This window comes from Prionailurus bengalensis, chromosome A1 (assembly GCF_016509475.1).
Source record: "Prionailurus bengalensis isolate Pbe53 chromosome A1, Fcat_Pben_1.1_paternal_pri, whole genome shotgun sequence".
NCBI classification, from domain to species: Eukaryota; Metazoa; Chordata; class Mammalia; order Carnivora; family Felidae; genus Prionailurus; species Prionailurus bengalensis.
In genome coordinates, this window is record NC_057343.1 from 5,331,802 (window position 1) to 5,354,596 (window position 22,795).

General features: G+C 42.2%; 1 protein-coding gene across 5 annotated transcripts in view; it reads left to right on the forward strand.

Annotated features, from left to right (window-relative positions):
- LOC122480709 (phospholipid-transporting ATPase IB) overlaps positions 1 to 22,795 on the forward strand; it is a 606,753-nt gene that overhangs the window by 195,688 nt on the left and 388,270 nt on the right. For all 5 annotated transcript variants that reach the window (XM_043575482.1, XM_043575463.1, XM_043575477.1 and 2 more), the window contains exons 23-24: positions 322 to 460; positions 10,006 to 10,070. In XM_043575482.1, coding sequence (XP_043431417.1) covers positions 322 to 460; positions 10,006 to 10,070 — 204 coding nt within the window. The remainder of the gene's footprint in view (positions 1 to 321; positions 461 to 10,005; positions 10,071 to 22,795) is intronic.

A 22,795-nucleotide genomic window follows, 5' to 3' on the forward strand; every position in this document is an offset into this window, starting at 1 on the left:
GGGAGGGCTCACGTACTGTGACTATCCTCAGGATAACTTGCTTGTATGCTTTACCGCTGGGTGATTTCTATTTTAACATGCCCATGGACCAGGAAATAAATGATGAATACTGGGTTGCCTCTGTGTCTTGAGTGGTTCTAACACTGCAAACAGTTTTGAAACTCAGTACATGAGGCATCATTAATTATTTGCAAACAAAGGCTTAATGTACAGGAAATAAGAGAACCGTCAACATTTTGACTGCCTTTTGGGGTCAGTTTTGTGGTTAATGCCGCTCTTAAGCGTGTACCGATCTTTAATTGATGTCATTTTTCAATCTAGAATTTACTGTTACTTGGAGCCACAGCCATCGAAGATCGCCTTCAGGCAGGTGTTCCAGAAACCATAGCGACTCTATTGAAGGCAGAAATTAAAATATGGGTGTTGACAGGAGACAAACAAGAAACTGCAATTAATATAGGTAATGCATTTTAAAATTTCCTGATGCTGGTTTTGTATTGTTTGTAAAGTGTCTTGTAGAAGTGCCTAGGGCTTCCTCAAAGGCATTGACAGATGATGTTTTAAGGCCCAGGAAAGTTTACCTAAATCAAATGAAGATGCTCTTGCGAGCATTATCTGCCTGTAATAAACACTGAAACTCCATCTCCCTGAAATGTAGAATATAGAATTCAAGTTTTGAAAACTTTTTTTCTTATCACTTTCTTCACAAAGTTTTAGTCTGAGGCTAAGATGTTTTCACTGAGTTTATTTATTATTATTTTTTGAGAGACAGAGTGAGAGTGGGGGAGGGGCAGAGAGAGAGGGAGACACAGAATCGGAAGCCGGCTCCAGGCTCCGAGCTGTCAGCACAGAGCCCGACGCGGGGCTCGAACTCACGAACCATGGGATCACGACCTGAGCCGAAGTTGGATGCCCAACCGACGGAGCCACCCAATCCCTCACTGAGTTTAATACGCATTAAAATTTTGGATAATTATGACCACTGGGATGATTTTACCAACCGATGGATTTTCTAAGAGCGCTGTGTCTTTCTTTCCCTTCCCTGCCTGGGTCGGTAACCTCTTTGCTTGCTAAACATCACTGAAAGGAAAATTGAAGAAAGGGAATTTTAAGCCCACATAACTTCATTCATGTTAAGGAGGCGCATTTTGAGTTTGGAAGGAGTTGAAAGGACTCATTTTAGGAGGTCTCCTTTCGATTGCTTAAGTTCCCTTGACGTTCTCTGCCACTTCCAGCGTCATTATGTAGCACCAGCCCAGGTGCGCATGTGATCAAATGAGTACATGAGACCACATGACTTATAACGTCTTTATGGAAACAGACTCTGGGTTACAGCTGACTTCAGAAAGGAACATACTGGACCATCCAGGTTTGGGTTACTGGTATCCTGTTTGGAGCAGTCGCCTTGGAATGTTATCACCTGAATCCAATGGTGGCCCTTTCCTTAAACCTTCTGTTTTGAATCAGCTCTCCCAGATAACCACAGTTGTAGTCAATACTTACCCTTTGAAGTGAATTTTTTTTTTTATAGACAAGAGTCATTTAATCATTTCTTATCAAGGTTGTGACTAATCAAATGCAGTTTGGGCCCCCACACCACTGAAATTAAAGTCCCAGGCGAGTGACAGGTGATTCATAACCATCTCTGAAGCTTCAGGTATAGACATTACCTATTGATTTGTGTTAGTTGTCTGTCAAATGCGTGTTTCTGGACAAAAGCAGGATGCTATTTCTGTGCAGATCCCTCACTATTACTAGAAAATAAAATTCTGTAGCTTGTAGCCCTTTGGTGATGTCAACATTTTTTTAAAAAGAAGGTAAACGTGTGCTTTTGGGATAATGCCCCTCTCTCTATATATGTATGTGTTGTCCCTTCAGGTATGATTTCCCATAAAATTTGGGTTAAAATACCTGCTGATATGTGGCTCCTTTTGTTCATATAGGGCACATAAAGTTGACTGCTGCCCCCAAATACTGAAAATTTAGGGGTGTGCTTTCTGCTCTCTTAGAGCAATATCAAAAGGTAGGTAAAATTGTACTACGGTGATAAGATCTGGAAAACAGAGGTTGAGTGTTCCTGCTGGACTAATGACCTTTTTATGCCCCTAGCCCCAGACGACTTCCTTAAGTGCTTTCTTGTGTTTGCTGTAAGAAGAGAGTGTGAGTGTGCTGGCTGGAAAAAGGCCACTGTCCCTCTCATGGCCTCTCTGCAAAATCACCCTGTCCTTAGGCAGCACCCACGTCCCTTTTCCTGCTTGTCCCTTTATGTCATACCTGAGCATATCAGGGTCTGGAGGAGTTTAGAATACACGCAAATGAAAGCAAAGGCTTAAAAGTCAACCCAGAAAAAAAAAAAATGGATTGTAATTCCTAAAGGAAAGTTTGACTTGAAGGCTGTGAGGCTTGTCTGAGGCTTATGAGATCATTGAAAACCTATCTGAAGAGTTTGTAAAAATCACCGTGATAGTATTTTGTGCGTTTTTATCAAAGAGAGTGTAGCAACAGTTGTAGCTTGGGGACCAGGAGTATTCACAGCCATTAGATATTTTAAAATTGATCTTTTCTTAGCAAATCCTCTACAGGACCACATGGAGATGATGCATCCTGTTCATAGATAAGCTGATGACTTTACCAAAGTCTTGTATTCTGGAGGTTTTTTTTCTACTCACATATTTTTCTAGTGTGTCAGAATTCAAACAGATCTTTGGTGTTACTAAGTATGCATCCAACAGCCGGGGAACTGATGTTCTTTGAAAGAACTCTGTCTGAGTTACTTTTTCACTTTGCATTCAGAACTCACTGGGAATCCTGGGTTGTGTGGGGTGGTGTTGAGGGAGTAAATGTCGCTTTCTGACTTAGGATTTCTGTTGAGCCCCCAAATGATGCAGAAGGCTCACAAAGTGTAGATATCCAGACGTTGTATTAGACTTGTCCACGCCAGGCCACAGGTGACAGCTACAAGCAGCATGAGGTCGTGCTCCAGATACAGTGTGGATTTATGCCTCTGTACTCCTCGCATGTTCCTCGTGGCCCCCAAAATATGAGCTGTTACTGATCCCTAATACTTGATGTCCTGTACATTTTAGTGCATTCGGTCTGCATTTTCAGGGATTCAGGGGATATTTGGGAAGAAGGTCCAGTGTCTAGAGTTATACTTCTTTATGAAGGAAGGAGAAGAGAGCAATTTTTTTTTTCTATGTTTTTAATTTTGTTTTTAATTTTTTAAAATTTGCATCCAAATTAGTTTAGCATGTAGTGCAACAATGATTTCAGGAATAGATTCCTTAGTGCACTTTACCCATTTAGCCCATTCCCCCCTCCCACAACCCCTCCCATAACCCTCAGTTTGTTCTCCATATTTGAGTCTCTTCTATTTTGTCCCCCTCTCTGTTTTTATATTATTTTTGTTTCCCTTCCCTTATGTTCATCTGTTTTGTCTCTTAAAGTCCTCATATGAGTGAAGTCATATGATTTTTGTCTTTCTCTAACTTCACTTAGCACAATACCCTCCGGTTCCATCCACTTAGTTGCAGATGGCAAGATGTCATTCTTTTTGATTGCCGAGTAATACTCCATTGTATATGTATACCACATCTTCTTTATTCATTCATCCATCGATGGACATTCGGGCTCTTTCCATACTTTGGCTATTGTCAATAGTGCTGCTATAAACATGGGGGTGCACGTGTCCCTTCGAAACAGCACACCTATATCCCTTGGATAAATGCCTAGTAGTACAATTGCTGGGTCCTAGGTTAGTTCTATTTTTAGTTTTTTGAGGAACCTCCATCCTGTTTTCCAGAGTGGCTGCACCAGCTTGCATTGCCACCAACATTGCAAAAGAGATCCTCTTTCTCCGCATCCTCGTCAACATCTGCTGTTGCCTGAGTTGTTAATGTTAGCCATTCTGACAGGTGTCAGGTGGTATCTCATTGTGGTTTTGATTTGTATTTCCCTGATGATGAGTGAAGCTGAGCATTTTTTCATGTGTCGGTTGGCCACCTGGATGTCTTCCTTGGAGAAGTGTCTATTCATGTCTTTTGCCTATTTCTTCACTGGATTATTTGTTTTTTGGGTGTTGAGTTTGATAAGTTCTTTATAGATTTTGGATACTAAGCCTTTATCTGATAGTCATTTGCAAATCTCTTCTCCCATTCTGTTGGTTGCCTTTTAGTTTTGCTGAGTGTTTCCTTTGCTGTGCAGAAGCTTTTTATTTTGATGAGGTCCCAGTAGTTCATTTTTCCTTTTGTTGCCCTTGCCTCCAGAGACGTGTCGAGTAAGAAGTTGCTGCGGCCAAGATCAAAGAGGTTTTTGCCTGCTTTCTCCTCGAGGATGTTGATGGCTTCCTCTCTTACATTTAGGTCTTTTATCCATTTTGAGTTTATTTTTGTGTATGGTGTAAGAAAGTGGTCCAGGTTCATTCTTCTGCATGTCGCTGTCCAGTTTTCCCAGCACCACTTGCTGAAGAGACTGTCTTTATTCCATTGGATATTCTTTCCTGCTTTGTCAAAGATGAGTTGGCCGTACGTTTGTGGGTCCATTTCTGGGTTCTCTATTTTGTTCCACTGATCTGAGTGTCTGCTTTTGTGCCAATACCACACTGTCTTGATGATTACAGCTTTGTAGTATAGGACAAGAGAGCAAATTAATGGAATATCTGCCCAGTGCCAGCGCTCTGCTAGGAGTGCCTTCTGAACACGGTCTTCCGTCTTTACATCTTACCGGTCTTCTGGCTCAAAGGGGAAGCTCAGTGTTTATGAAAGTTACGTTGTATTTAATGACCACGCTAGTATGAGGTCTCAGGGCCCCTCAGTTCTGGTGCAGGGATCATTTTGCACGGATTCACATAGCTTTCGTAAATCCGTTGTCTGAAATTTGAAGACTGGGGAGAATGGTACAATATATCATCGGTTCCAGGCGGCACGTTGTTATTATACGGCAGTGTCCTGAAATTGGGATGTCTCAGGATCGTCGACTCTTACGGTTTAGTAACATTTTCTTAGCGGTACGTAGAGTAAGTGTTCACCTTTAGAGATGATGCTAGGTGTTTGGGGTTGTTTGTTTTCTTCAGCATTTATCTGTCATACTTTAATACATATTTCTAAGATGTAACTTATAGTTCATACCTTGGAAATATTTAGTCAAACTAAATTCCAGGATATTTATGTCTCTGAGGAGCCAGTGAGTACTGTATAGACAGTCATCTTGCCTGTGGGTTTTAGGTAGTTGGGAACTGGCACGGTGCCAGAATCCTGCTGCACCAGGCTTGAATTTGTGCTAACTAGCTGTGTTTCAAGGAGTTGGCAATTTTCTTCTTTAGCTTAAGAACTTGGCATGCGTTAGTCTAAAGTGAAATTTCAGATGTAGCCTTTATGAATTGTGTCATTTCCTTATTACCACTGGATAGAACATCTATTAAATAGATGTGAAGTCCTCAGAATCTAGGATTTTTTTTCTAATGGATATAGGATGAGTGAGAAAAAAAATCCTAGTGTGATTCCATTTTTAAAGCCATTAGGCGGGAAAGAGCTTTCATTGTAAACTATTCCTAAGTTGTAATTCCGCACCCTAGTCCCCCACCCCTCATTTTTTACTCATCATTTAACACTTCTGAGCCATGTCTTACAGTCTTAGAAGTTTAATTTTTAGAAAGTGAATATGGTGCCTGCGTATCCTATTATTGCCCGTTGCAAGAAAGACAGGTGTCTGTTTTCAGTGAAGCTGGGATGCTTGGCGGTGATCTCAGTCTGAGTGTTGTTTTTCACCAAAAAGTCAGATACGTTATATCTTGATCACCTGCAGCTGGTGTTGTTGCCAGACGTTCTAGTACAGGCTTGGGGGACCCGTATTCCCTAACTGGGGCACGAGTTAATCCTGAGCCAAAACAGAGTGAAATAGATGATGAGAAAGTACTAACTGCACAGCACAGACATTAAGCATGACTGGTGTTAATAATAGTTACCGAGTGAACGGTGGCTATACTGTGCCAAATACTGTGCTGAGTCATTTGTGTCTGTTTTATATTTGATTCCCCTGAGACAGCCATCATTTCCCCCTTTTAAAGATAGAACTGAGGCACAGAAATACCAAGCAACTTAGCCTACATCACAGAGGTGGGAAGATGCTGAAAATCTGAGCATGGACCTGTGATACTTGATATTTACTTCCCAGAAGGAAAAATGCCTGAGCCAAAAAAGACAAAGGAAGCCTTCGTGGTTTCCAACTTGAGCCTTCAAGGGTTCAAAAAAAAAAGAAAAAAAGTCTGAGCGTAGAATGGGTCAGGATGGCCCAGTTTGTGAGGCGAGGCTGAGGTCCTGTGCCCTTAAGTGGAGTAGCCTTTTCCTGAGAAGGATCTGGAGGGAAAGGTGCCCAGGTGTGTGGTTTTGGGGGATGAGCCCTGGTTCTCTGGATGATGAAGGACTCTGAGCTTCGTTGGCCCCCTCTGGCATAGATTAGGAATATCTTCTTTCATCATCCATTCCTGATGTCTGGCAGTGTGTTTCATGCATTTATTTATACTCAAATATTGATCAGATTCTCTCTGAAAATAGTTAGGACCAACAACACACTTACTAAGGGTTTGGAACCAGCCTGAATTTCAGTGATGGGTAGGTTGATGAATCTGAGCCTAAGATCCATGGTTAGTAAGGATAAAGTGTACCTAACCCTCCCAGAAATGTCTCCAGAGAAATCTGGATTTAGGTGTCTTTGACGATGTGAGTTTATCTCAAAAAAAAAGAGACCGATTTCAGAATCTGAGAGATTTGGTTTGGTGATACTTCCTAGCGTGGATGATTATTTTCTTAAAATGCAGTCCTGCTCTAAGTACCATAGAGTCTGAAATATTTTGATTTCTTTGGATGTTGATTATACTCAGGTAGCAGAAAGACTAAACACTTTTGTAGCGTGCTGTTAATTTCAGCTGTAGTAAAAAGTAAAATCCCAGAGGTTCTCTTCCTAGTGATTTTATGGCCGTTTTGTTAGATTGCAAGATGAAAGAGCTAGACCTCAATTTACAAGTGCGGATTGACATTTCATACCTGGCCCTTCTCCAGGAGTTGATCTCATTTTATCCACAAACATTAGAAATCAAGCGCGCCAAACTGGGGTTGACATAATTTAATTTGCCACATTAGCTAAGTCACAATTAACTGTGTTAGACTTCCGTGTTCTGTATAGTGCAGGTGTTTTGTGTGATAATTCTCTAAGCAGAATCTCACTTCGTTTTCTAAATTGAAAAAAACACGTTTCCAGAAACCTTTAGTTCTGTATATTTAAATTCGCAGAAGTGTCGGTGGCTTTATTTATTGCCCTGTTCCCTGAAACGGCTAGAAAAACATTTAAGAGTTTTTCCATAATATCTTTGTGCAGCTTCAGTTGTCAAGCAGCATTTTGCGTCGACTGAAAAATATAAAATCAGCAAGTTAGGGCTTAAAAATTATAGCTCGCTTCTACAGCTGTTGTTCAAATCAAAATCTACCAGCAAACCCTTTTGCGTTAGTTATACTAAATTTGTAACAGTCTATGTTGCGTGAAGTTATTGGAAGTCTCTGGGGTATACAGAAGGAGTGAGCCTACCATAGTGGGAAATAAAGTTGCAACATCGCCTTTTGTAAATGAAAATAAAGTGTAGACCTCCCTTCTGAGCCTAATCTAAGAACTTATAGGAAAGAAGAATACATTTGTAAAATTTTAACGGTCAACGAAGACTTCACTTATGTCAATCCTATGAGGCAGGACTTTGAAAGGCATTCTGGGAAAGTCTGATTTTTACTCATCACTGCTGTTAAATACAGACTTGAACAAGTTTGAAAATGTGTAGAAAATTGTTAAATGTTTCTGCCTGCCCCCCCCCCCCTTTTTTTTGTCTTCTAGGTTAAGCAGGTACTTGCCCATGTGGTCTTACGATTTTAGATTCTTCAGTTTGTTTTAGTTTTTAAAATGATGAGAAGTGGTTTTAACAAGTGAAATAATCTCGTTCCCTTGAGGTAACCATTGTTAACGGTCTGGACTATATCTTTATGGTATTGCTTTTAAAAAATATTCTTCTGAAATATCAAATATTCTTCTGAAATGACAAACGTTAGTGAAGGATATACTTTGTACGTTCCAAAATAAACATATTTATTGTCTCTTTCCTAAAAAGAAAAAAATAAAAACCAAAAGGCTTTTCCTGGTCTTAATTTTTCCGGGTGTCTTAAAGTCTGTTTGGTGCCTTTTTTTTTTTATTTATTTATTTTTTTTCAACGTTTATTTATTTTTGGGACAGAGAGAGACAGAGCATGAACGGGGGAGGGACAGAGAGAGAGGGAGACACAGAATCGGAAACAGGCTCCAGGCTCTGAGCCATCAGCCCAGAGCCTGATGCGGGGCTCGAACTCCCGGACCGCGAGATCGTGACCTGGCTGAAGTCAGACGCTTAACCGACTGCGCCACCCAGGAGCCCCTGTTTGGTGCCTTTTAATAGGGTTTTCTCCACATCAAAAAAAAAAGCCCCGCTGAGTAGAATTGTCACATAAATGCAGTAGTTCTGGGACTGGCCCATTAGTTAAATGCTTGTCTCCTTTTCCAGTTAAATATAGCATCTGTAGGAACGGATATTTTAGCTGTTCTGTGGAGAACAATCCAGGCTCCTCCTCGCTTCAGGAATAGCTCTGGTTAAGCCCCTTCCTTGAGATTGTCACCCAGGTACTCGATTGTAATTCGAAGATTGTAATTCTCGTTGCTGATGATTGGTTTCCTGTCTCTGTAATCATCAATCCTTTATCTTTAGGTGCTGAGGGTGGGGGGAGAAACTTGCTGTGAGGGCCAATTTTCTAGGTGGGAGGATTCTTCTCTTGCCTTTTCTCAATGAGCTAGATTGCGACGAAGGTTGGTGAAAAGCGCCAGTTCTCTCAAGGGGCACTGAAGAGGGGGGTACGGTATAGCTTGGAAGAGAGTAGACTCCTGACAGACGTCTGGGTCTTAGGACCTGCTGGAGCTGCCTCCTTCCCACAGTGCCTGGATTTCAGGGGGCCTGGCTCTCCTCCTGGTCTGTGGGGTCACCGAGCACCTGCAGATGTTTGGCAGTAGACTGCAAAGCCTGAGAAGGGAAGTGGTTCAGAGAAAATATGTTCACCTCCTGGGAGGAGAAGTTGAAGAGCCACTTGCTTAACCCATAGAGAGAACTCTTTTTTTTTTTTTTTTTTAAAGGGTTATTTCAACGTTTATTTATTTTTGGGACAGAGAGAGACAGAGCATGAACGGGGGAGGGGCAGAGAGAGAGGGAGACACAGAATCGGAAACAGGCTCCAGGCTCTGAGCCATCAGCCCAGAGCCCGACGCGGGGCTCGAACTCCCGGACCGCGAGATCGTGACCTGGCTGAAGTCGGACGCTTAACCGACTGCGCCACCCAGGCGCCCCTAGAGAGAACTCTTTAAAAATAGGATGGAAATGATCGATAGGGATCAGTGTGGGAATACATACTTTTTTGTTTCAGGGGAATTTTCTTTTTTAAACTCCATTTGATTCTTGAAATGCACCTTGCTTTGAACTTGGGGGAGGAAGAGAGATTCCCCGGTTGTGTGATCGTAGTCCTTTGAAACCTGATGTGAGAATTACCTGCTTTGTTAAACAAACACACGAGGGCTCTTGATAGCAGGGTAGGCTCGTTTATGCTGATTCGCAAGCACCGTTAACGTCCAAGTGTCTCCCTAACGGTGCTGCTGTTCTCCAAAGATGAGGAAAGCTCCACGGAAAATTGACAAATGTGTATTTTAGCCTTTGGTCACGGAAACCTTCCCAACCAGTTCTATCTCAGTGGTCTGCAAGAATCAAAATCTGCTCAAAGAACTCCCTTTTCCTGCTCCTCACGCTTGTCCAATTCTTCTGTGTTCCTCGACAGGCTTAAAATGGTGATAAGGAAGACCCAAGAAGGGAGGATGAGTTTACACAGCTATTGGAAAGTGATGAGTTCTTGGAAGGAATGATAAACTCCCTAATGTTGCTTCTTCCTCTTACTCTAGGATATTCCTGCCGGTTGGTGTCACAGAATATGGCCCTTATCCTATTGAAGGAGGATTCCCTGGATGTAAGTCGTTTTTCAAACGTTGTATGTGTCTTTTACCGTATTAAACTCTTCATGTATTTATTACTACTATAACTGATGAGGGTGGTTTTTTTTTTTTTTTTACTAAAAATTATAAAACTACTCTGTATATTGTTATTTATGAACAGATGTCGTAATCTCTTATCTTTAAACACCAGAATAGTAAATTTGGAGCACCGCTTAAAGGTACTTCTCCTTTGTGCATCTGGAATTGTGCATTTACGATGTTGACGGGACCTGTTACGATTTACGTTAAGTGGGGATGGTCGACTCCAGAGTTACCAAGGAGACTTGCAGGATTTTCTTTCTAGCACAAACTTTAACATAGAGATAATATTCAAGTGTCCAGAGTTGTTTGAATTTATATAGGAATAGGCTGCATTCCCCCAACATTCCAGTGCCACTAGCTCATGCAGAATTGAACAGCATGGTTCTCTGAGCATGTCATAGACCTGTACCCGCCTGGGCGTGGCCTAAAGCTTCTGATGAGACCAGGGGAACCGATTTGGGGTTAAACAGTGACCTGGGAAGTAGTTCGATATGAAGACATCAGCTGAACAACGAAATCCCATTTGTCAGGACTCGTAACAAGGGCTTCTTACTGCCTGGAACCCAGGGCCACCCTTCAGGCAGTGTATTTAAAGCCTCTTTTAGGAGCAGATGACAGGGTTAGTGAAAAGGATGAGCTATAGTACAGAGATGTTTATAGTTGGAGACCGGGGAGGCCATGAATCCTACCGTGAAGGCCGACACACAGAGCGCCTCTTCAGGTGGCGAGTCTGTGTGCCCGTGATGCTGTTCGATGGCTTGGGAGCTTCAGGATCGATCTCAGTGTGCCTCTTACCCTTGTTTGTGTCGCTGCCTGCCAGAAACCCAAACCTCCCGGGTCATCCCTCCTCTCCTGGACCCTAATTCTCCAGCTCTGGGGTAGTGAAGAACCTCCCTTCTACCCAGTGTTGGCTTCTCCCAAGCACCCCCATCCCACTTGCCTTTATTCTTGTCTATAGAACTTCTGATCACTAGAAATAATATATATTATTATTAATAAACAGGGGCGCCTGGGTGGCTCAGTCGGTTAAGCATCCGACTTCAGCTCAGGTCACGATCTCGCGGTCCGTGAGTTCGAGCCCCGCGTCGGGCTCTGGGCTGATGGCTCAGAGCCTGGAGCCTGTTTCCGATTCTGTGTCTCCCTCTCTCTCTGCCCCTCCCCCGTTCATGCTCTGTCTCTCTCTGTCCCAAAAATAAATAAATGTTAAAAAAAAAAAAAAATAAAATAAAAAAAAATAAAAAAAAATATAATAAAAGTATATAAACTGTGATGAAACACATGTAGAATTCGCCATCTTAGGCATTAAGTGCACAGTTCGGTGGCATTCGATATGTTTATATTGTTGCATCATCACCATCTGTCTCCAGAACTCTTTTCATCTCACAAAATTGGAACTCGGTCCCCCTAAAACAGCAACTCCTCACTTCCTCCCCAGTGAGCCCCTGGCTCAACCACCATTCTGCTCTCTGTCTCTGAATTTGACTACCCTGGTATGTCCGAGAAGTGGAGTCATACTATATTTGTCTTTTTGTGACTGGCTTATTCCACTTAGCATAATGTCCTCAATTCATCTATTTTATAGCCTGTGTCAGATTGTCCATCCTTTATGACTGGATAATATTCTGTTACATGTGTAGCTCATGTATGGCTTATCCATTTATTTGTCAATGGAAACTCGGGTGGTTTCTGCCTTTTGGCTGTTGTGAATGCTGCTTCTACGATCGTGAGCGTTCAACTATCTCTTAAGGACCCTTCAGTTATTTTGAGCCTATGCTCAGAGGTGGAATTGCTGGGTCATATGGTAGCTTTATGTTGACCTTTTAAGGAACTATCTTGCCGTTTCGATAGCAGATGCTCCGTTGCACGTTCCCACCAGCGGTGAACGAGGGTTCCGGTGTCTCCACATCCTCACCAACATGTGTCATTTTGTGGGGTTTTTTTTTGTAGTAGCCATCTTGGTGGGCATGAAGTGGTATCCCACTGTGATTTTGGTTTGATTTCCCTAAATGGTTAGTGATGTCGAACATCTGGTCATGGGCTTAGTGGCCATTTGTAGATATTCTTTGGAGAAATGTCTAGTCAGTCCTTTGCCTGTTGAAAAAATTGGATTTTTTGCTTTTTCATTTTTGTGAAACACTTTATATTTGGTCTGTCTCGCTCTAGTCCCTTAAAATGTGAAAATATATGGTTCATAGAGCTAAAAATCTGATTTTTTAAAAAAAACGGGTCATGTCAAAGACAATGCTTTTCACAGGTACTCTGTAAATGTTTGAATGATTGGACCAACTTTAGATCATTTTCCAGTTACCGGCTAGAACTTCCGTTTAAAAGGTCACGCTGAGGAGGCAGTGGCTATCTACCATATAGGTACACCTATCTGTCTGTGGATGGGCTGCATACAAGGTGTCTTTAGGAGGGAATCAAAACTGAGGAGAACAGCTTGGTGGTAGAGAGGAGAGTGGAGAGCTGGTGCAGAGAGGGGGACTAGAACCGTGGGGGAGCCAACTAGCCTGTGAGAACACCCAGATGTCTATGCCAGGAGCTTACTTGTTTGCCGATGATCTTCGGGTTCCGAGGCATCCACGATCTTAAACTAAGCCTGTTATGTGATGGTAACTCAGAAGTGAGCCTGTATTTTCCTTTTATGCCAAGTGTACTCAGGAACCCGAGAGATGGGCTTTGACTCTACACAGCACTATGAGGCTCTAAGTACAAACTGGGATTTTTTTTTTTAAATGTTTACTTCTTTTTTGAGAGGGGGGAAGGCGCAGAAAGGGAGGGGGACAGAGGATCCAAAGCAGGTTCCGCACTGACAGTAGAGAGCCTGATGCGGGCCTCCAAGTCACGCAGTGTGAGATCATGACCTGGGCCAAAGTCGGACGCTCCGCCAACTGAGCCAGCCAGGCGCCCCCACATCGGGACTTTTGGTTGACCTAGATCATGGAGTGATTTGTGAGGCCAGACAGGTTTTGGGGGATGTGACTGGCTGCCCTTGGAAGCCTGTTAAGAATTCTTCTTCCTAACCAGTGTTGCACGTCTGGTTTTAGTGTAATGACTTCCACGTACTCAGTATCTGCTGAACAGAGGTACAATTTTTATGTTGTTTTTTTTTTGTTCCATACTCCAAGCCCAGGGGATGTTCCCTATTTTTGACTAGAGTGCTTCTTCTCTTTCGCCTTGTTCCCTTCTCCCTCCTTCTTTAGTTGGGTTGAAGGCATTCCTGTTCTCAAAATATTTCATTGGTAGGTGTGGAATAGGAGTCCTGGGGAAATAAATCAGGTGTGTACCAGATCGCCGTGGAGCTCCCAAGCTGAGCTTTTTAGGCTGCGGGGCTCTGAGGATGAAGCAGACCAGACAGGGACAAAGGAAGGGGCCCAAGAGTTAGAAGCATTGGGCCTAGGTCCCAATGCTTACTTCGCCTCACATATAAGTGGGAGGGAAGAACAGGGATTACCTCCAAGAGCCAGATCTGGCATCCATCACTTTCACTTGACCGACAAATATGTCCGGGGTAGAACTCCAAATGCTTGTAAATGATCAGGCTTTATCTCTCTGCTTTGAGTTAGTCACCTGTTGCCAAAACAACATCTAAGCTCTGTAATACAGATGAGATCGGGGGTCTTTGAAACCGGGCTGGGGGGGGGGGTGGTGGATCATATGTACCCCAGGGGAGCACTAGATGATGATGCGTTAGGATGCCAGAAGAAAATGTGCTTTTTCTTTTTTTACGTTTAAAAAAAAAAGTGCCGTGAAATCAGCTTCATTGATGATCACGTGTAGGTTGGCACTGGCACACCCAATCCTATTTCAGGTGCCCTGATTAGAAATGGGCCTGGGAGGGGGGCGCCTGGGGGGCTCAGTCGGTTGAGTATCCGGCTTCGGCTCAGGTCATGATCTCAACGGTTTGTGAGTTCGAGCCCCACGTCGGGGTCTGTGCTGACAGCTCGGAGCCTGGAGCCCGTTTCAGATTCTGTGTCTCCCTCTTCCTCTGCCCCTCCCCTGCTCACGCTCTGACTCTGTCTTTCAATAGTAAACAAATGTTAAAAAAAAAAAAAAGGAAATGGGCCTGGGAGGAGTGGGTAGGAGGAGGGAGGCATGGAGTGCAAGGAAGAAGTGTGGACGCTTGGGCAATCACTCTTTGGTTTGCGAAGTATTGCCCTTTGCGTGTGCTGGTTAAGTGGATTTGTGGGCCACGTTTAGTTTTGGGAAAACTGACTCTCCCAAGGCACCAGCTTACGTGGATCCCTGTTTAAAAAAAACAAAGGATTGGGGGTAACACTAGTGTCTGCAGAAGCCACACCGATATGGCGTGCTAGTTCAGGCTTTTCTTCAGCTACTGGATGAGTTAAGTCAGTTATCAGATCTCCCAAGTTAAACAAATTTCAGGATTACTCAGGAGGCCATTATCATTAGTCTTGAATCTTTTCAAAAACGTATATGGTGTCTTGAAATGTTAGCTGTGGTGACTAAAAAAACCCTCTCAGGATTCATGAGGCTTTTAAAACTGAGAATGAGGAGTATGAGAATAAAATTGTACAGTTTTATTAGCAGGGGATAAAAACATCTAATATTCAAGTTACTCTCCAAATTTCACAAAACCGGCTAGCTATCGACTGAAGACATCCCTCGATACTTGACAAGAAGCGCCACACCTTTTGGGGAGCATTTGTGTACCCTCCAGTAACACAGATAAAATAACACAGCCACAGTTAAAACAAAGATGCACGGAAGACCTACAGAAAATCTTGCTGGGGTTTTCTGAGGAACAAGTAATTGAGCAAAGTGTGAAATGTAGGAGATTTGTTCCGTATTTGGGTGAAAGTGTAGCTGTTTCTAAAATGGGTTAACTTACGGGGTGCCTGGGTGGCTCAGTCGGTTGAGGGTCCGACTTCAGCTCAGGTCATGATCTCACAGCTCGTGAGTTCGAGCCCCGTGTCAGGCGCTGTGCTGATAGCTCGGAGCCTGGAGCCTGTTTCGGATTCTGTGCCCCTCTCTCTCTCTCTCTCTCTCTCTCTGCCCCAACCACTCGCATTCTATCTCTGTCTCAAAAATAAATAAACATTAAAAAAAAATGGGTTAACTTACATACACACACACACACACACACACACACACACACACACAAATTCTAGTTTTGATGAGCCATCAAAGGAAAGATGTATTGGTAAGGATATATTCTGAGCAAAATATTATTTCTTTAACACAAGTTTTATGAAATGAGTATGTATCATCACTGATGGGATGGCCTCTTAGGAATGAAAGTGGAATCCTGTAAAATTCACTAGTGACCTCGGTGGCAGAGACTGCGTTTGCCAGCATCCTTCTGGCTGGATGGGACTCTGAGATTTCATTCTCACTGGTAGCATGTGAGCAGAAGTGAGATGGGAAATTTCTGCATTACCCAGTGAAAAGGAAATCCCTGGCCCTGGTTTCTTGGTTCTTTCCATTTTGTTGACTGCAAATGGCAACCGCTAGAGTCTCTTTGGAAGTGACTGTGTTGAGGAAGCTCCATATTGAGGAAGGCAGAGTTGTCTCACTGCTTCAGGTCCCTGGATGACTTTGAAGAGCAGAGAATCTGAAGAGTGTGTTGAAGTGTGTGTGTGTGTGTGTGTGTGTGTGTGTGTGTGAGAGAGAGAGAGAGAGAGAGAGAGAGAGAGAGAGAGAGAGAGAGAGAGAGAAAGTGAAAGTTACATCGTTTGAAATCTTGCATGGCAGGGAGATCTTTGGTTAGCCTCACCCTACGAATGAAACAGAACCTGGTACTTAAAGTAACATCCGTACAGGCTCCTCAAGCATAGATATAGGGCTGTCCTCAGGAGGGTTTGCTTTGGTTGGCAAAGAGGAGGGGATGGGATTTGGAGGTCAAGGGACTTGGAGCCCTTCAGTTTGATACACTCGTCCCCATTGGAGTCTTTCAGATGGAGACACCTGTCTTAAGGTCCCATGTTTTCCCAGTCATTGCCCTGATTTCCACGGGAAGGGACCTAGTGAGTCTGTAACTACAGCCTGCATAGAATTCTACAACGTGAGCGTTTTTATCATCCCCAAAAGTTTCCTCGTTGTCCTTTGGCAGGCAGCCCTCCTCATCCCTAGGCAACCGCAGACCTACTTTCGGTTAGGATAGAATTTCATATGAATGGAACCAAACAATAGGTTCTGTTATTGTCTGGCCTTTATTCAACACGGTAATTTTGATGTTCGTTAACGTCGATGGTTGTATCAGCTGATTCCTTTTTATTGATGAGCAGTATTTCATTGTATGGATGCACCACAATTTATCCATTCTTCTGTTGATGGACATTTCAGTGATTTCCAGCTTAAGGCTATTATGAATAAAGCTTCCGTGAGCACTTTTTGTACGGGTTTTGTGTGGACGCATGTTTTCATTTCTATCGGATAAGTCCCTAGGAGTGGAATTGTGGGGTCATAAAGAAATGTATACTTAGCTCTGTAAGAAACTGTCAGTTTCCATTTTATTTTACTACTAGTACTGAGAGTTTTCATTGCTCCCCATTTTCACCAGCACTTTGTGTTTTCAGTCATTCTAATTATTGCTTTAATTTGCATTTTGCTGATTGTTGATATTGGGCGCCCTTTATTATACTCAATGATCATTGTAAAAATCTTTGTGAAGTCTCTGTCAAATCATATGCCCAGTTTTAAATTGCATTTTAGTGAAATGAGTTTTTTATATATCCTGGAGACAAGCCCAGTGTTAGGTGTATTGGTGACGTTCTTTTTTTAAGTTTATTTATTTATTTTAGAGAGCAGGAGCAAGTGGGGCAGGGGCAGCAAGGGGGAGAGAGAGAGAAAGAGAGAGAGAGAGAGAGAGAGTTCCAAGCACGCTTGCATGGTTAGTGCAGAGCCCAACGTAGGGCTCGAACTCATGAGCCATGAGATCATGACCTGAGCTGAAACTAAGAGTTAGACGCTTAGCCAGCTGAGCCACCCAGGCACCGCGGTGATCTTAACAGTGCTAGGGAGGATAGGCCTAGGGTGACCCCCACAATTCCTCTCTTTGGGTGTCTACACCTTTGTCTAATTCCTTCCCTTTGAATGTGTGTGGAACTCACACTCATAGAATGTGGCAAGAGCTATGGAATGTCACTCCACTGATTATGGTACGTTATATAAGACTTCATCTTAGCAGTCTTGAGTGAGAGACTCTTCCCCCTTGATGGCTTTAAGAAGTAAGTTGCCCTAGTGTGAGAAGGTCTGTGAAAGAGAACTATGTGGCAAGGAGCTTCAGGCAGCCTCTAGAAGCTGCGAGTGGCCCCAGCCTACAGTCAGCAAGAAAATTGGGAGCCCAGTCCTATAACTGCAAGGAGATGAATTCTGCCAACACCTTGAGGATGGTTGGAATCCAATCTAGTCCTCCTCCAGTCAGGCCTTCAGGTGAGACCTTGCCTTGACCAACAGTATGATTACAGCCTTGTGAGATCCTGAGTAGCAAATTCTGCCAAACTCTTCACAGACTCCTGATGCATAAATGTGTGTTGTCGTAAGTTGCTAAATTTGTGGTTGTGTTGCATAACAAGAGAAAGTATCTTTTTACAATATCTTTTTAAGAGCAGTTTTAAATTTTGTTGAAGTCCTTTTTAATTTATTTTTTTAGAGCTTTGATGCTCCAAGAAATATGCACGTACTCCGAGATTGGGAAGACTTGCTGTTGTGTTTTATTTTAGGAGTTTTATAGTTTTTAGCTTGTAAACTTAAGTCTATGATGCCTTTTTTTTTTTTTTTTTTTTTTTTTTTTGGTGCATGGGTGTGAGGTAAAGATTGAAGTGCAGTTTATATCCCATAGGGCTATCTAGTTTTGCCAGTGCCATTTGTGAACAATACTATTATTTCCACATAGAATTACCTTGACTTGATCTTATCTGTGACTCGATTTTTAGACCATCTATTCCATTTATGTATACATCTTTCTCTATGCCCAATTCCTCATTGTCTTATTTATAGTACCTTTGTAACAAGTCTTGGATCCTCGAATCCTTTTTCAAGACTGTTTATTCTAGGACCTTTGGCATTTCTGTACACATTTGAGAATCAGGTTGTCGACTCCCCCAAAAGCTTTGCAGGATTTTTATGGAGGTTGCGTTAAATATATAGAAAAATTGGGGAAATTTGACATTTTAATGGTGTTGAGATTTCTAATCCACAACATGATATATCTCTTATTTACTTAAGTCTACTTTAATTTCTCTCAGCAGTATTTTGTAGGTTTTAATATATAGGGCTTGCATACATCAAATGTTGTGGTTTTGTTTTCTAGCTGTAATTTAAGAATGATTTGGCTGTTCTCTTAGGCATTGATGTTTTCTTTTAGATCCTTTATTTATGATTTGTAAAATTTCTGGTAATTTCATTTCTTTGTCATTTCCGGGTCCAATTTCTCTTGGTTATAGGTCACTTTTCCTGTCATTTATTGTATGCTGTTTATTGTTAATATTATACTTAGTATCTGGAGTCTGTAATTTTTCTTTAAAGAGTATTGAGTTTTGGCAGGCAGTTACTTGTTCACCTATAGTAGCCTTTACTCTAGAACTACTTTAGCTTTACTACTAAGATGAGACATTAAGACTGCCACCTAAGACTGTAAATATTCACTTTAGTTTCTCTGCGGTGGATGGTTCGAACTTAAGTATCTCCCAGTATTGTATGAGTGCTGGGAATTTTTCACCTTACGGGCCTGATAGTTCTTTTGTCTGTCTGTCTGTCCATCGTCTATCCATCCGTCTATCCATCCGTCTATCCATCCGTCTATCCATCCGTCTATCCATCCGTCCATCTATCTATCCATCCATCATCTGATTATTTACATCATTTTAAAAATTATATTATTTTTTTATGTATAGGTTTTTTCCCAATATGGTCTCTCTCTGTACACATGCATAACTTAGTGTTTGGTCAGAGACACAAGGGAACCCTTCTAGATTTCTCAAATTCTTTCTGTGTGTAGTTTCTCTTCATAATGCTACTTTGCAAATTCCAGTGACCTAGAATTCTCCAGCTGTACCTCCAATCAGAAAGCCTCAGCTTTCTGGTTCATCTCATTCACTTGATTTCTTTCAAGGATCATAGTCCTTAGCTGCCTATTGTGCTGTGTCTAAAAACAGATGTTTCATATCTTTGTTTCCAGTTATCTAGTTGTTTACAGGTCTGGTGTCTTCGTTACTTTATGATGCCTCGAAGCAGAGTTTGACAAATCCCACTTCTGCCTCTGTCAGATCATTTTTGATACATACTGATTTCAAGTTTAAAGGCCGGTACCACTTGGATTTTTCTTTTGTAACAGTTTGTTGCCCCTAGAGGTTGGCCAGTTGTCTCTGATTTGGGGAACTCTATGAAAATAGCTGGCTCAGGAGAAAAGCAGAGGGTTGATAGGACCTCCTGGTTCCAGGGAAGAAGCAGGAGGATGGCTGGAAAAGTAGAGGAAGACCATCATTGATGTCAATTTAAATGACTGTTTTGGTACTCTTTGTCATGGACAACTAGCATCTTTTTCCCCACTAGTGATGAGATCAACAGCACTTCCTTGAAACCCAAGCAGGTGAAATAGTGAATCTCTGTTTCCCATCTCTGGACTGTTTGTTAGAACCACTTCTGGTACCAAATACAGGACTTGGCAGGCTTCAGTGCAGGAAACACAGTCAGATCTGATCAGGAGATAAATACCCCACACATTATTTGAACAGAGTGATTTTAATGAAAAAAAAATTGTGAATTAACTTTGGAGTTGTTAATCAGACAACTGAAAGTCTAAGAAGAGAACTCGGGGGCAAATAACAACCCTCAGGAAAAATCTGAGCCCATGCTGTTGTTGGAAATAAAGTTTTATTGAACATTCCCATTTATTTACACATTGCGCATGTGTGCTTTCATACTACGGTGGTAGGGTTGGTTAGAAATTCAGTTAGTGACTTTTGGCACACAAATCCTAGAGTATTTACTATCTTGTCCTTTTTAGAACAGTTTGCCTGCTCTAAGGTACCTTGTAGTGGCAACTGAGGGAAGCAGGTACCGCTCATGGGCTGAGGGAACAAAAGGAAAAAGATTGGACTCATTAATACTTTTAAACTTCAAAGAGGGGATTCTCAAAGCTGATACTCGGATCTCTGAAGAGTGGGAGATGGCCGGCTGGTCCAGAGTGTCTGCATTTTGGGTAGAAGACAGTGAAGATAGTTTTTGCAAGTGTTGCAGAAATCTGAAAACTGGATTCATCTTCTGCTTTTGGAAGGAACTGAGCTGCCCGGGGGCAAGAAGCAACTCGCAAGGCAATTGCAAGGGGACCGGAAACCCACAGGAGACCAATGGGAAGGAGCAAGTTCCTTTTCCAATGGCAGCTTCTCTCGTCCGTCTCTTGCGCCACCTACTGGCAGAGCCTAGCGCAGAGCCCTCTGGCGAATCAGGAGTGTGGTGCATAGAGTTCCTGTTCCAGGATCACAGACTACATGCGGAAAGGTAGTTTTGAGGCTAAGGGTTGTTAACTCGACAACTGGCACAGAAACTAATTTCAAGTATAAAGAACGTTAAAACGGTAAATTACTGGGAAAGCTGAATGAGCAGAAGTCTGCATGTCCCAGGTAGGTAGGTAGGTTTCCGGTTCATGCATCCGCACGTTTATTCTCAAGGTCAGGGCACTGTTGTTGCTATCCCAGAAGACTTGAGAAAATCACTGCTGATCTTCCGGCTTCCCTACCCCTGTGAAGCTGGCACTAGGTGGTGGAATGTAGGATACTTCCTCTGCAGATAAAGGAATAGCTGTCTTCATTCTGTCTTCTAAATCTTAAGCAAATGTGTCTTGTGGATGGAATCTATCCTGAATCCTGCTAATAAGGGAGTCTGGGAAATACTGTTTTTAGCTTTACAGTCCTTGCAGTATAGAGAAGAACATGGAAGAGAATGGGAATAGACGGTGAGAATCCATCAGTAAACTATCTAGTACTGGCTAGTTCATAGGCAAGAAGCGGGAATCAGCACACAGAATGCTATAGGATCTCACGGATGTGGCCAGTTTTATAAAAAGCCTTTAACATACAGTAGATTTTTTTTACTTTGTAATGACATGCGAAGTCACCGTGAACATTTTGTGGACCACTGAGAAGTCTATTTTGTTTCTGTTGTTGTTCTCATGGCAAAGAACTTAACAGTTGTCAGACTTAAAGGTGATGAAGAATAGAATAGTGGCTAAGGAAGCAGGCTTTGGAATGCTTGGCTGGGTTCAAATCCTGTTATCCGTGCTTAGAAAAGTCTTTGACCCACAGTGAATTCTCCTAGTAAGTCAGTTACTATTTTCTGTTTTTCTTTTACAAGAGTCCACTTTCCCAATTTCATCTTTTCTCTAATGACAGGTGTCTCCACGGTAAGTTATTTAAAATACATTTAATATATGTAAGCACATTCACATATTCATACCCACAGGCATACTGTCATTATTTGTTGCTTCAAGTCGAAGATGAGATTGCATTCTTTTCTTTATGGCTGATTAATATTCCTCTGTGTGTGTGTGTGTGCGCGCGCGCATGCACGCGCGGGCACCTGCTTCTGCGTGCATGGGCGTACCATATTTTCTTGATTCATTTACCTGTTGATGGATCTGGGTTGCTTCCATATCTTTGCTATATATTTCAGTAAATATGGGGTGCGCATATCTTTTTGAATTAGCGTTTTTCTTTCCTTTGGGTAAATATCCAGTAGTGGAATTATTGGCTCATATGGTCATTCTGTTTTCACTTTTCTGAGGAATCTCCATATTGTTTTCTGCAGTGATCCTGCCAGTTTACACCAACAGTGCCCAAGGGTTCCCCTTTGTCCACATCCTTACCAACACTTCTTGTCTTTTTGATACTAGCCATTCTGACTGGCATGAGGTGGTATCTCATTGTGATATTGATTTGCATTTCGCTGATGATCAGCGATGTCGAGCACCTTCTCACGTGTCTGTTGGCCATCTGTAAGTAAGTCACAGAGATGAAGAGTTTAGCGTAGAGGATATGGTTGTTAACGTTGTAATATTTGGTGACACCCAGTGACTACACTTATGACAGTGAGCACTAAGTAATATATAGGATTGTTGAATCAGTGTTGTATACCTGAAACTAACACAGCATTTTATGTTAATTATACCTCAATAATAAATAAAAAAGAAGATGAAGGCGAGAGGATAATGGCTCTTTTTGGGATGGAGAAAACACTTGAAAAGATATGTTTAGAAACGCTTGTATTGTTATGGGACTTCCTGCAGAAAATGTGGGTTGCATATCTTAAGCCATGGACTAAGCAGCCTCCAGAAACAAAAGCTCATGTGTGTTGAGTGCTTCTTCATGAGCGCCTGACACTTAGTGTGAGTTCTCGCTCTTAAACTTCCTAGAAATTCTTAAAGGTAATGAAGCTCTCCTCTTTTAAGGTTGGTGTTCAGGTATTTTAAAAAAATTCCTCCCCATTTTTTCCCCCTGCCATCCTGATAGTATTTACCTACTTGGTAGGATCCCTTATAGCTGTATTTGTTCTTCAACATCTTTTCGTGGTGTACTAGAAATTTTGGTTGAGCAAGTTTTTTGCTGATTTTAGACATGTTCAATTAATAACTATTTTAATCCTTTAAAGGTATTGAACATATAAAGGACAGAGAGACTATCCAGTGTTATCGAGGAAC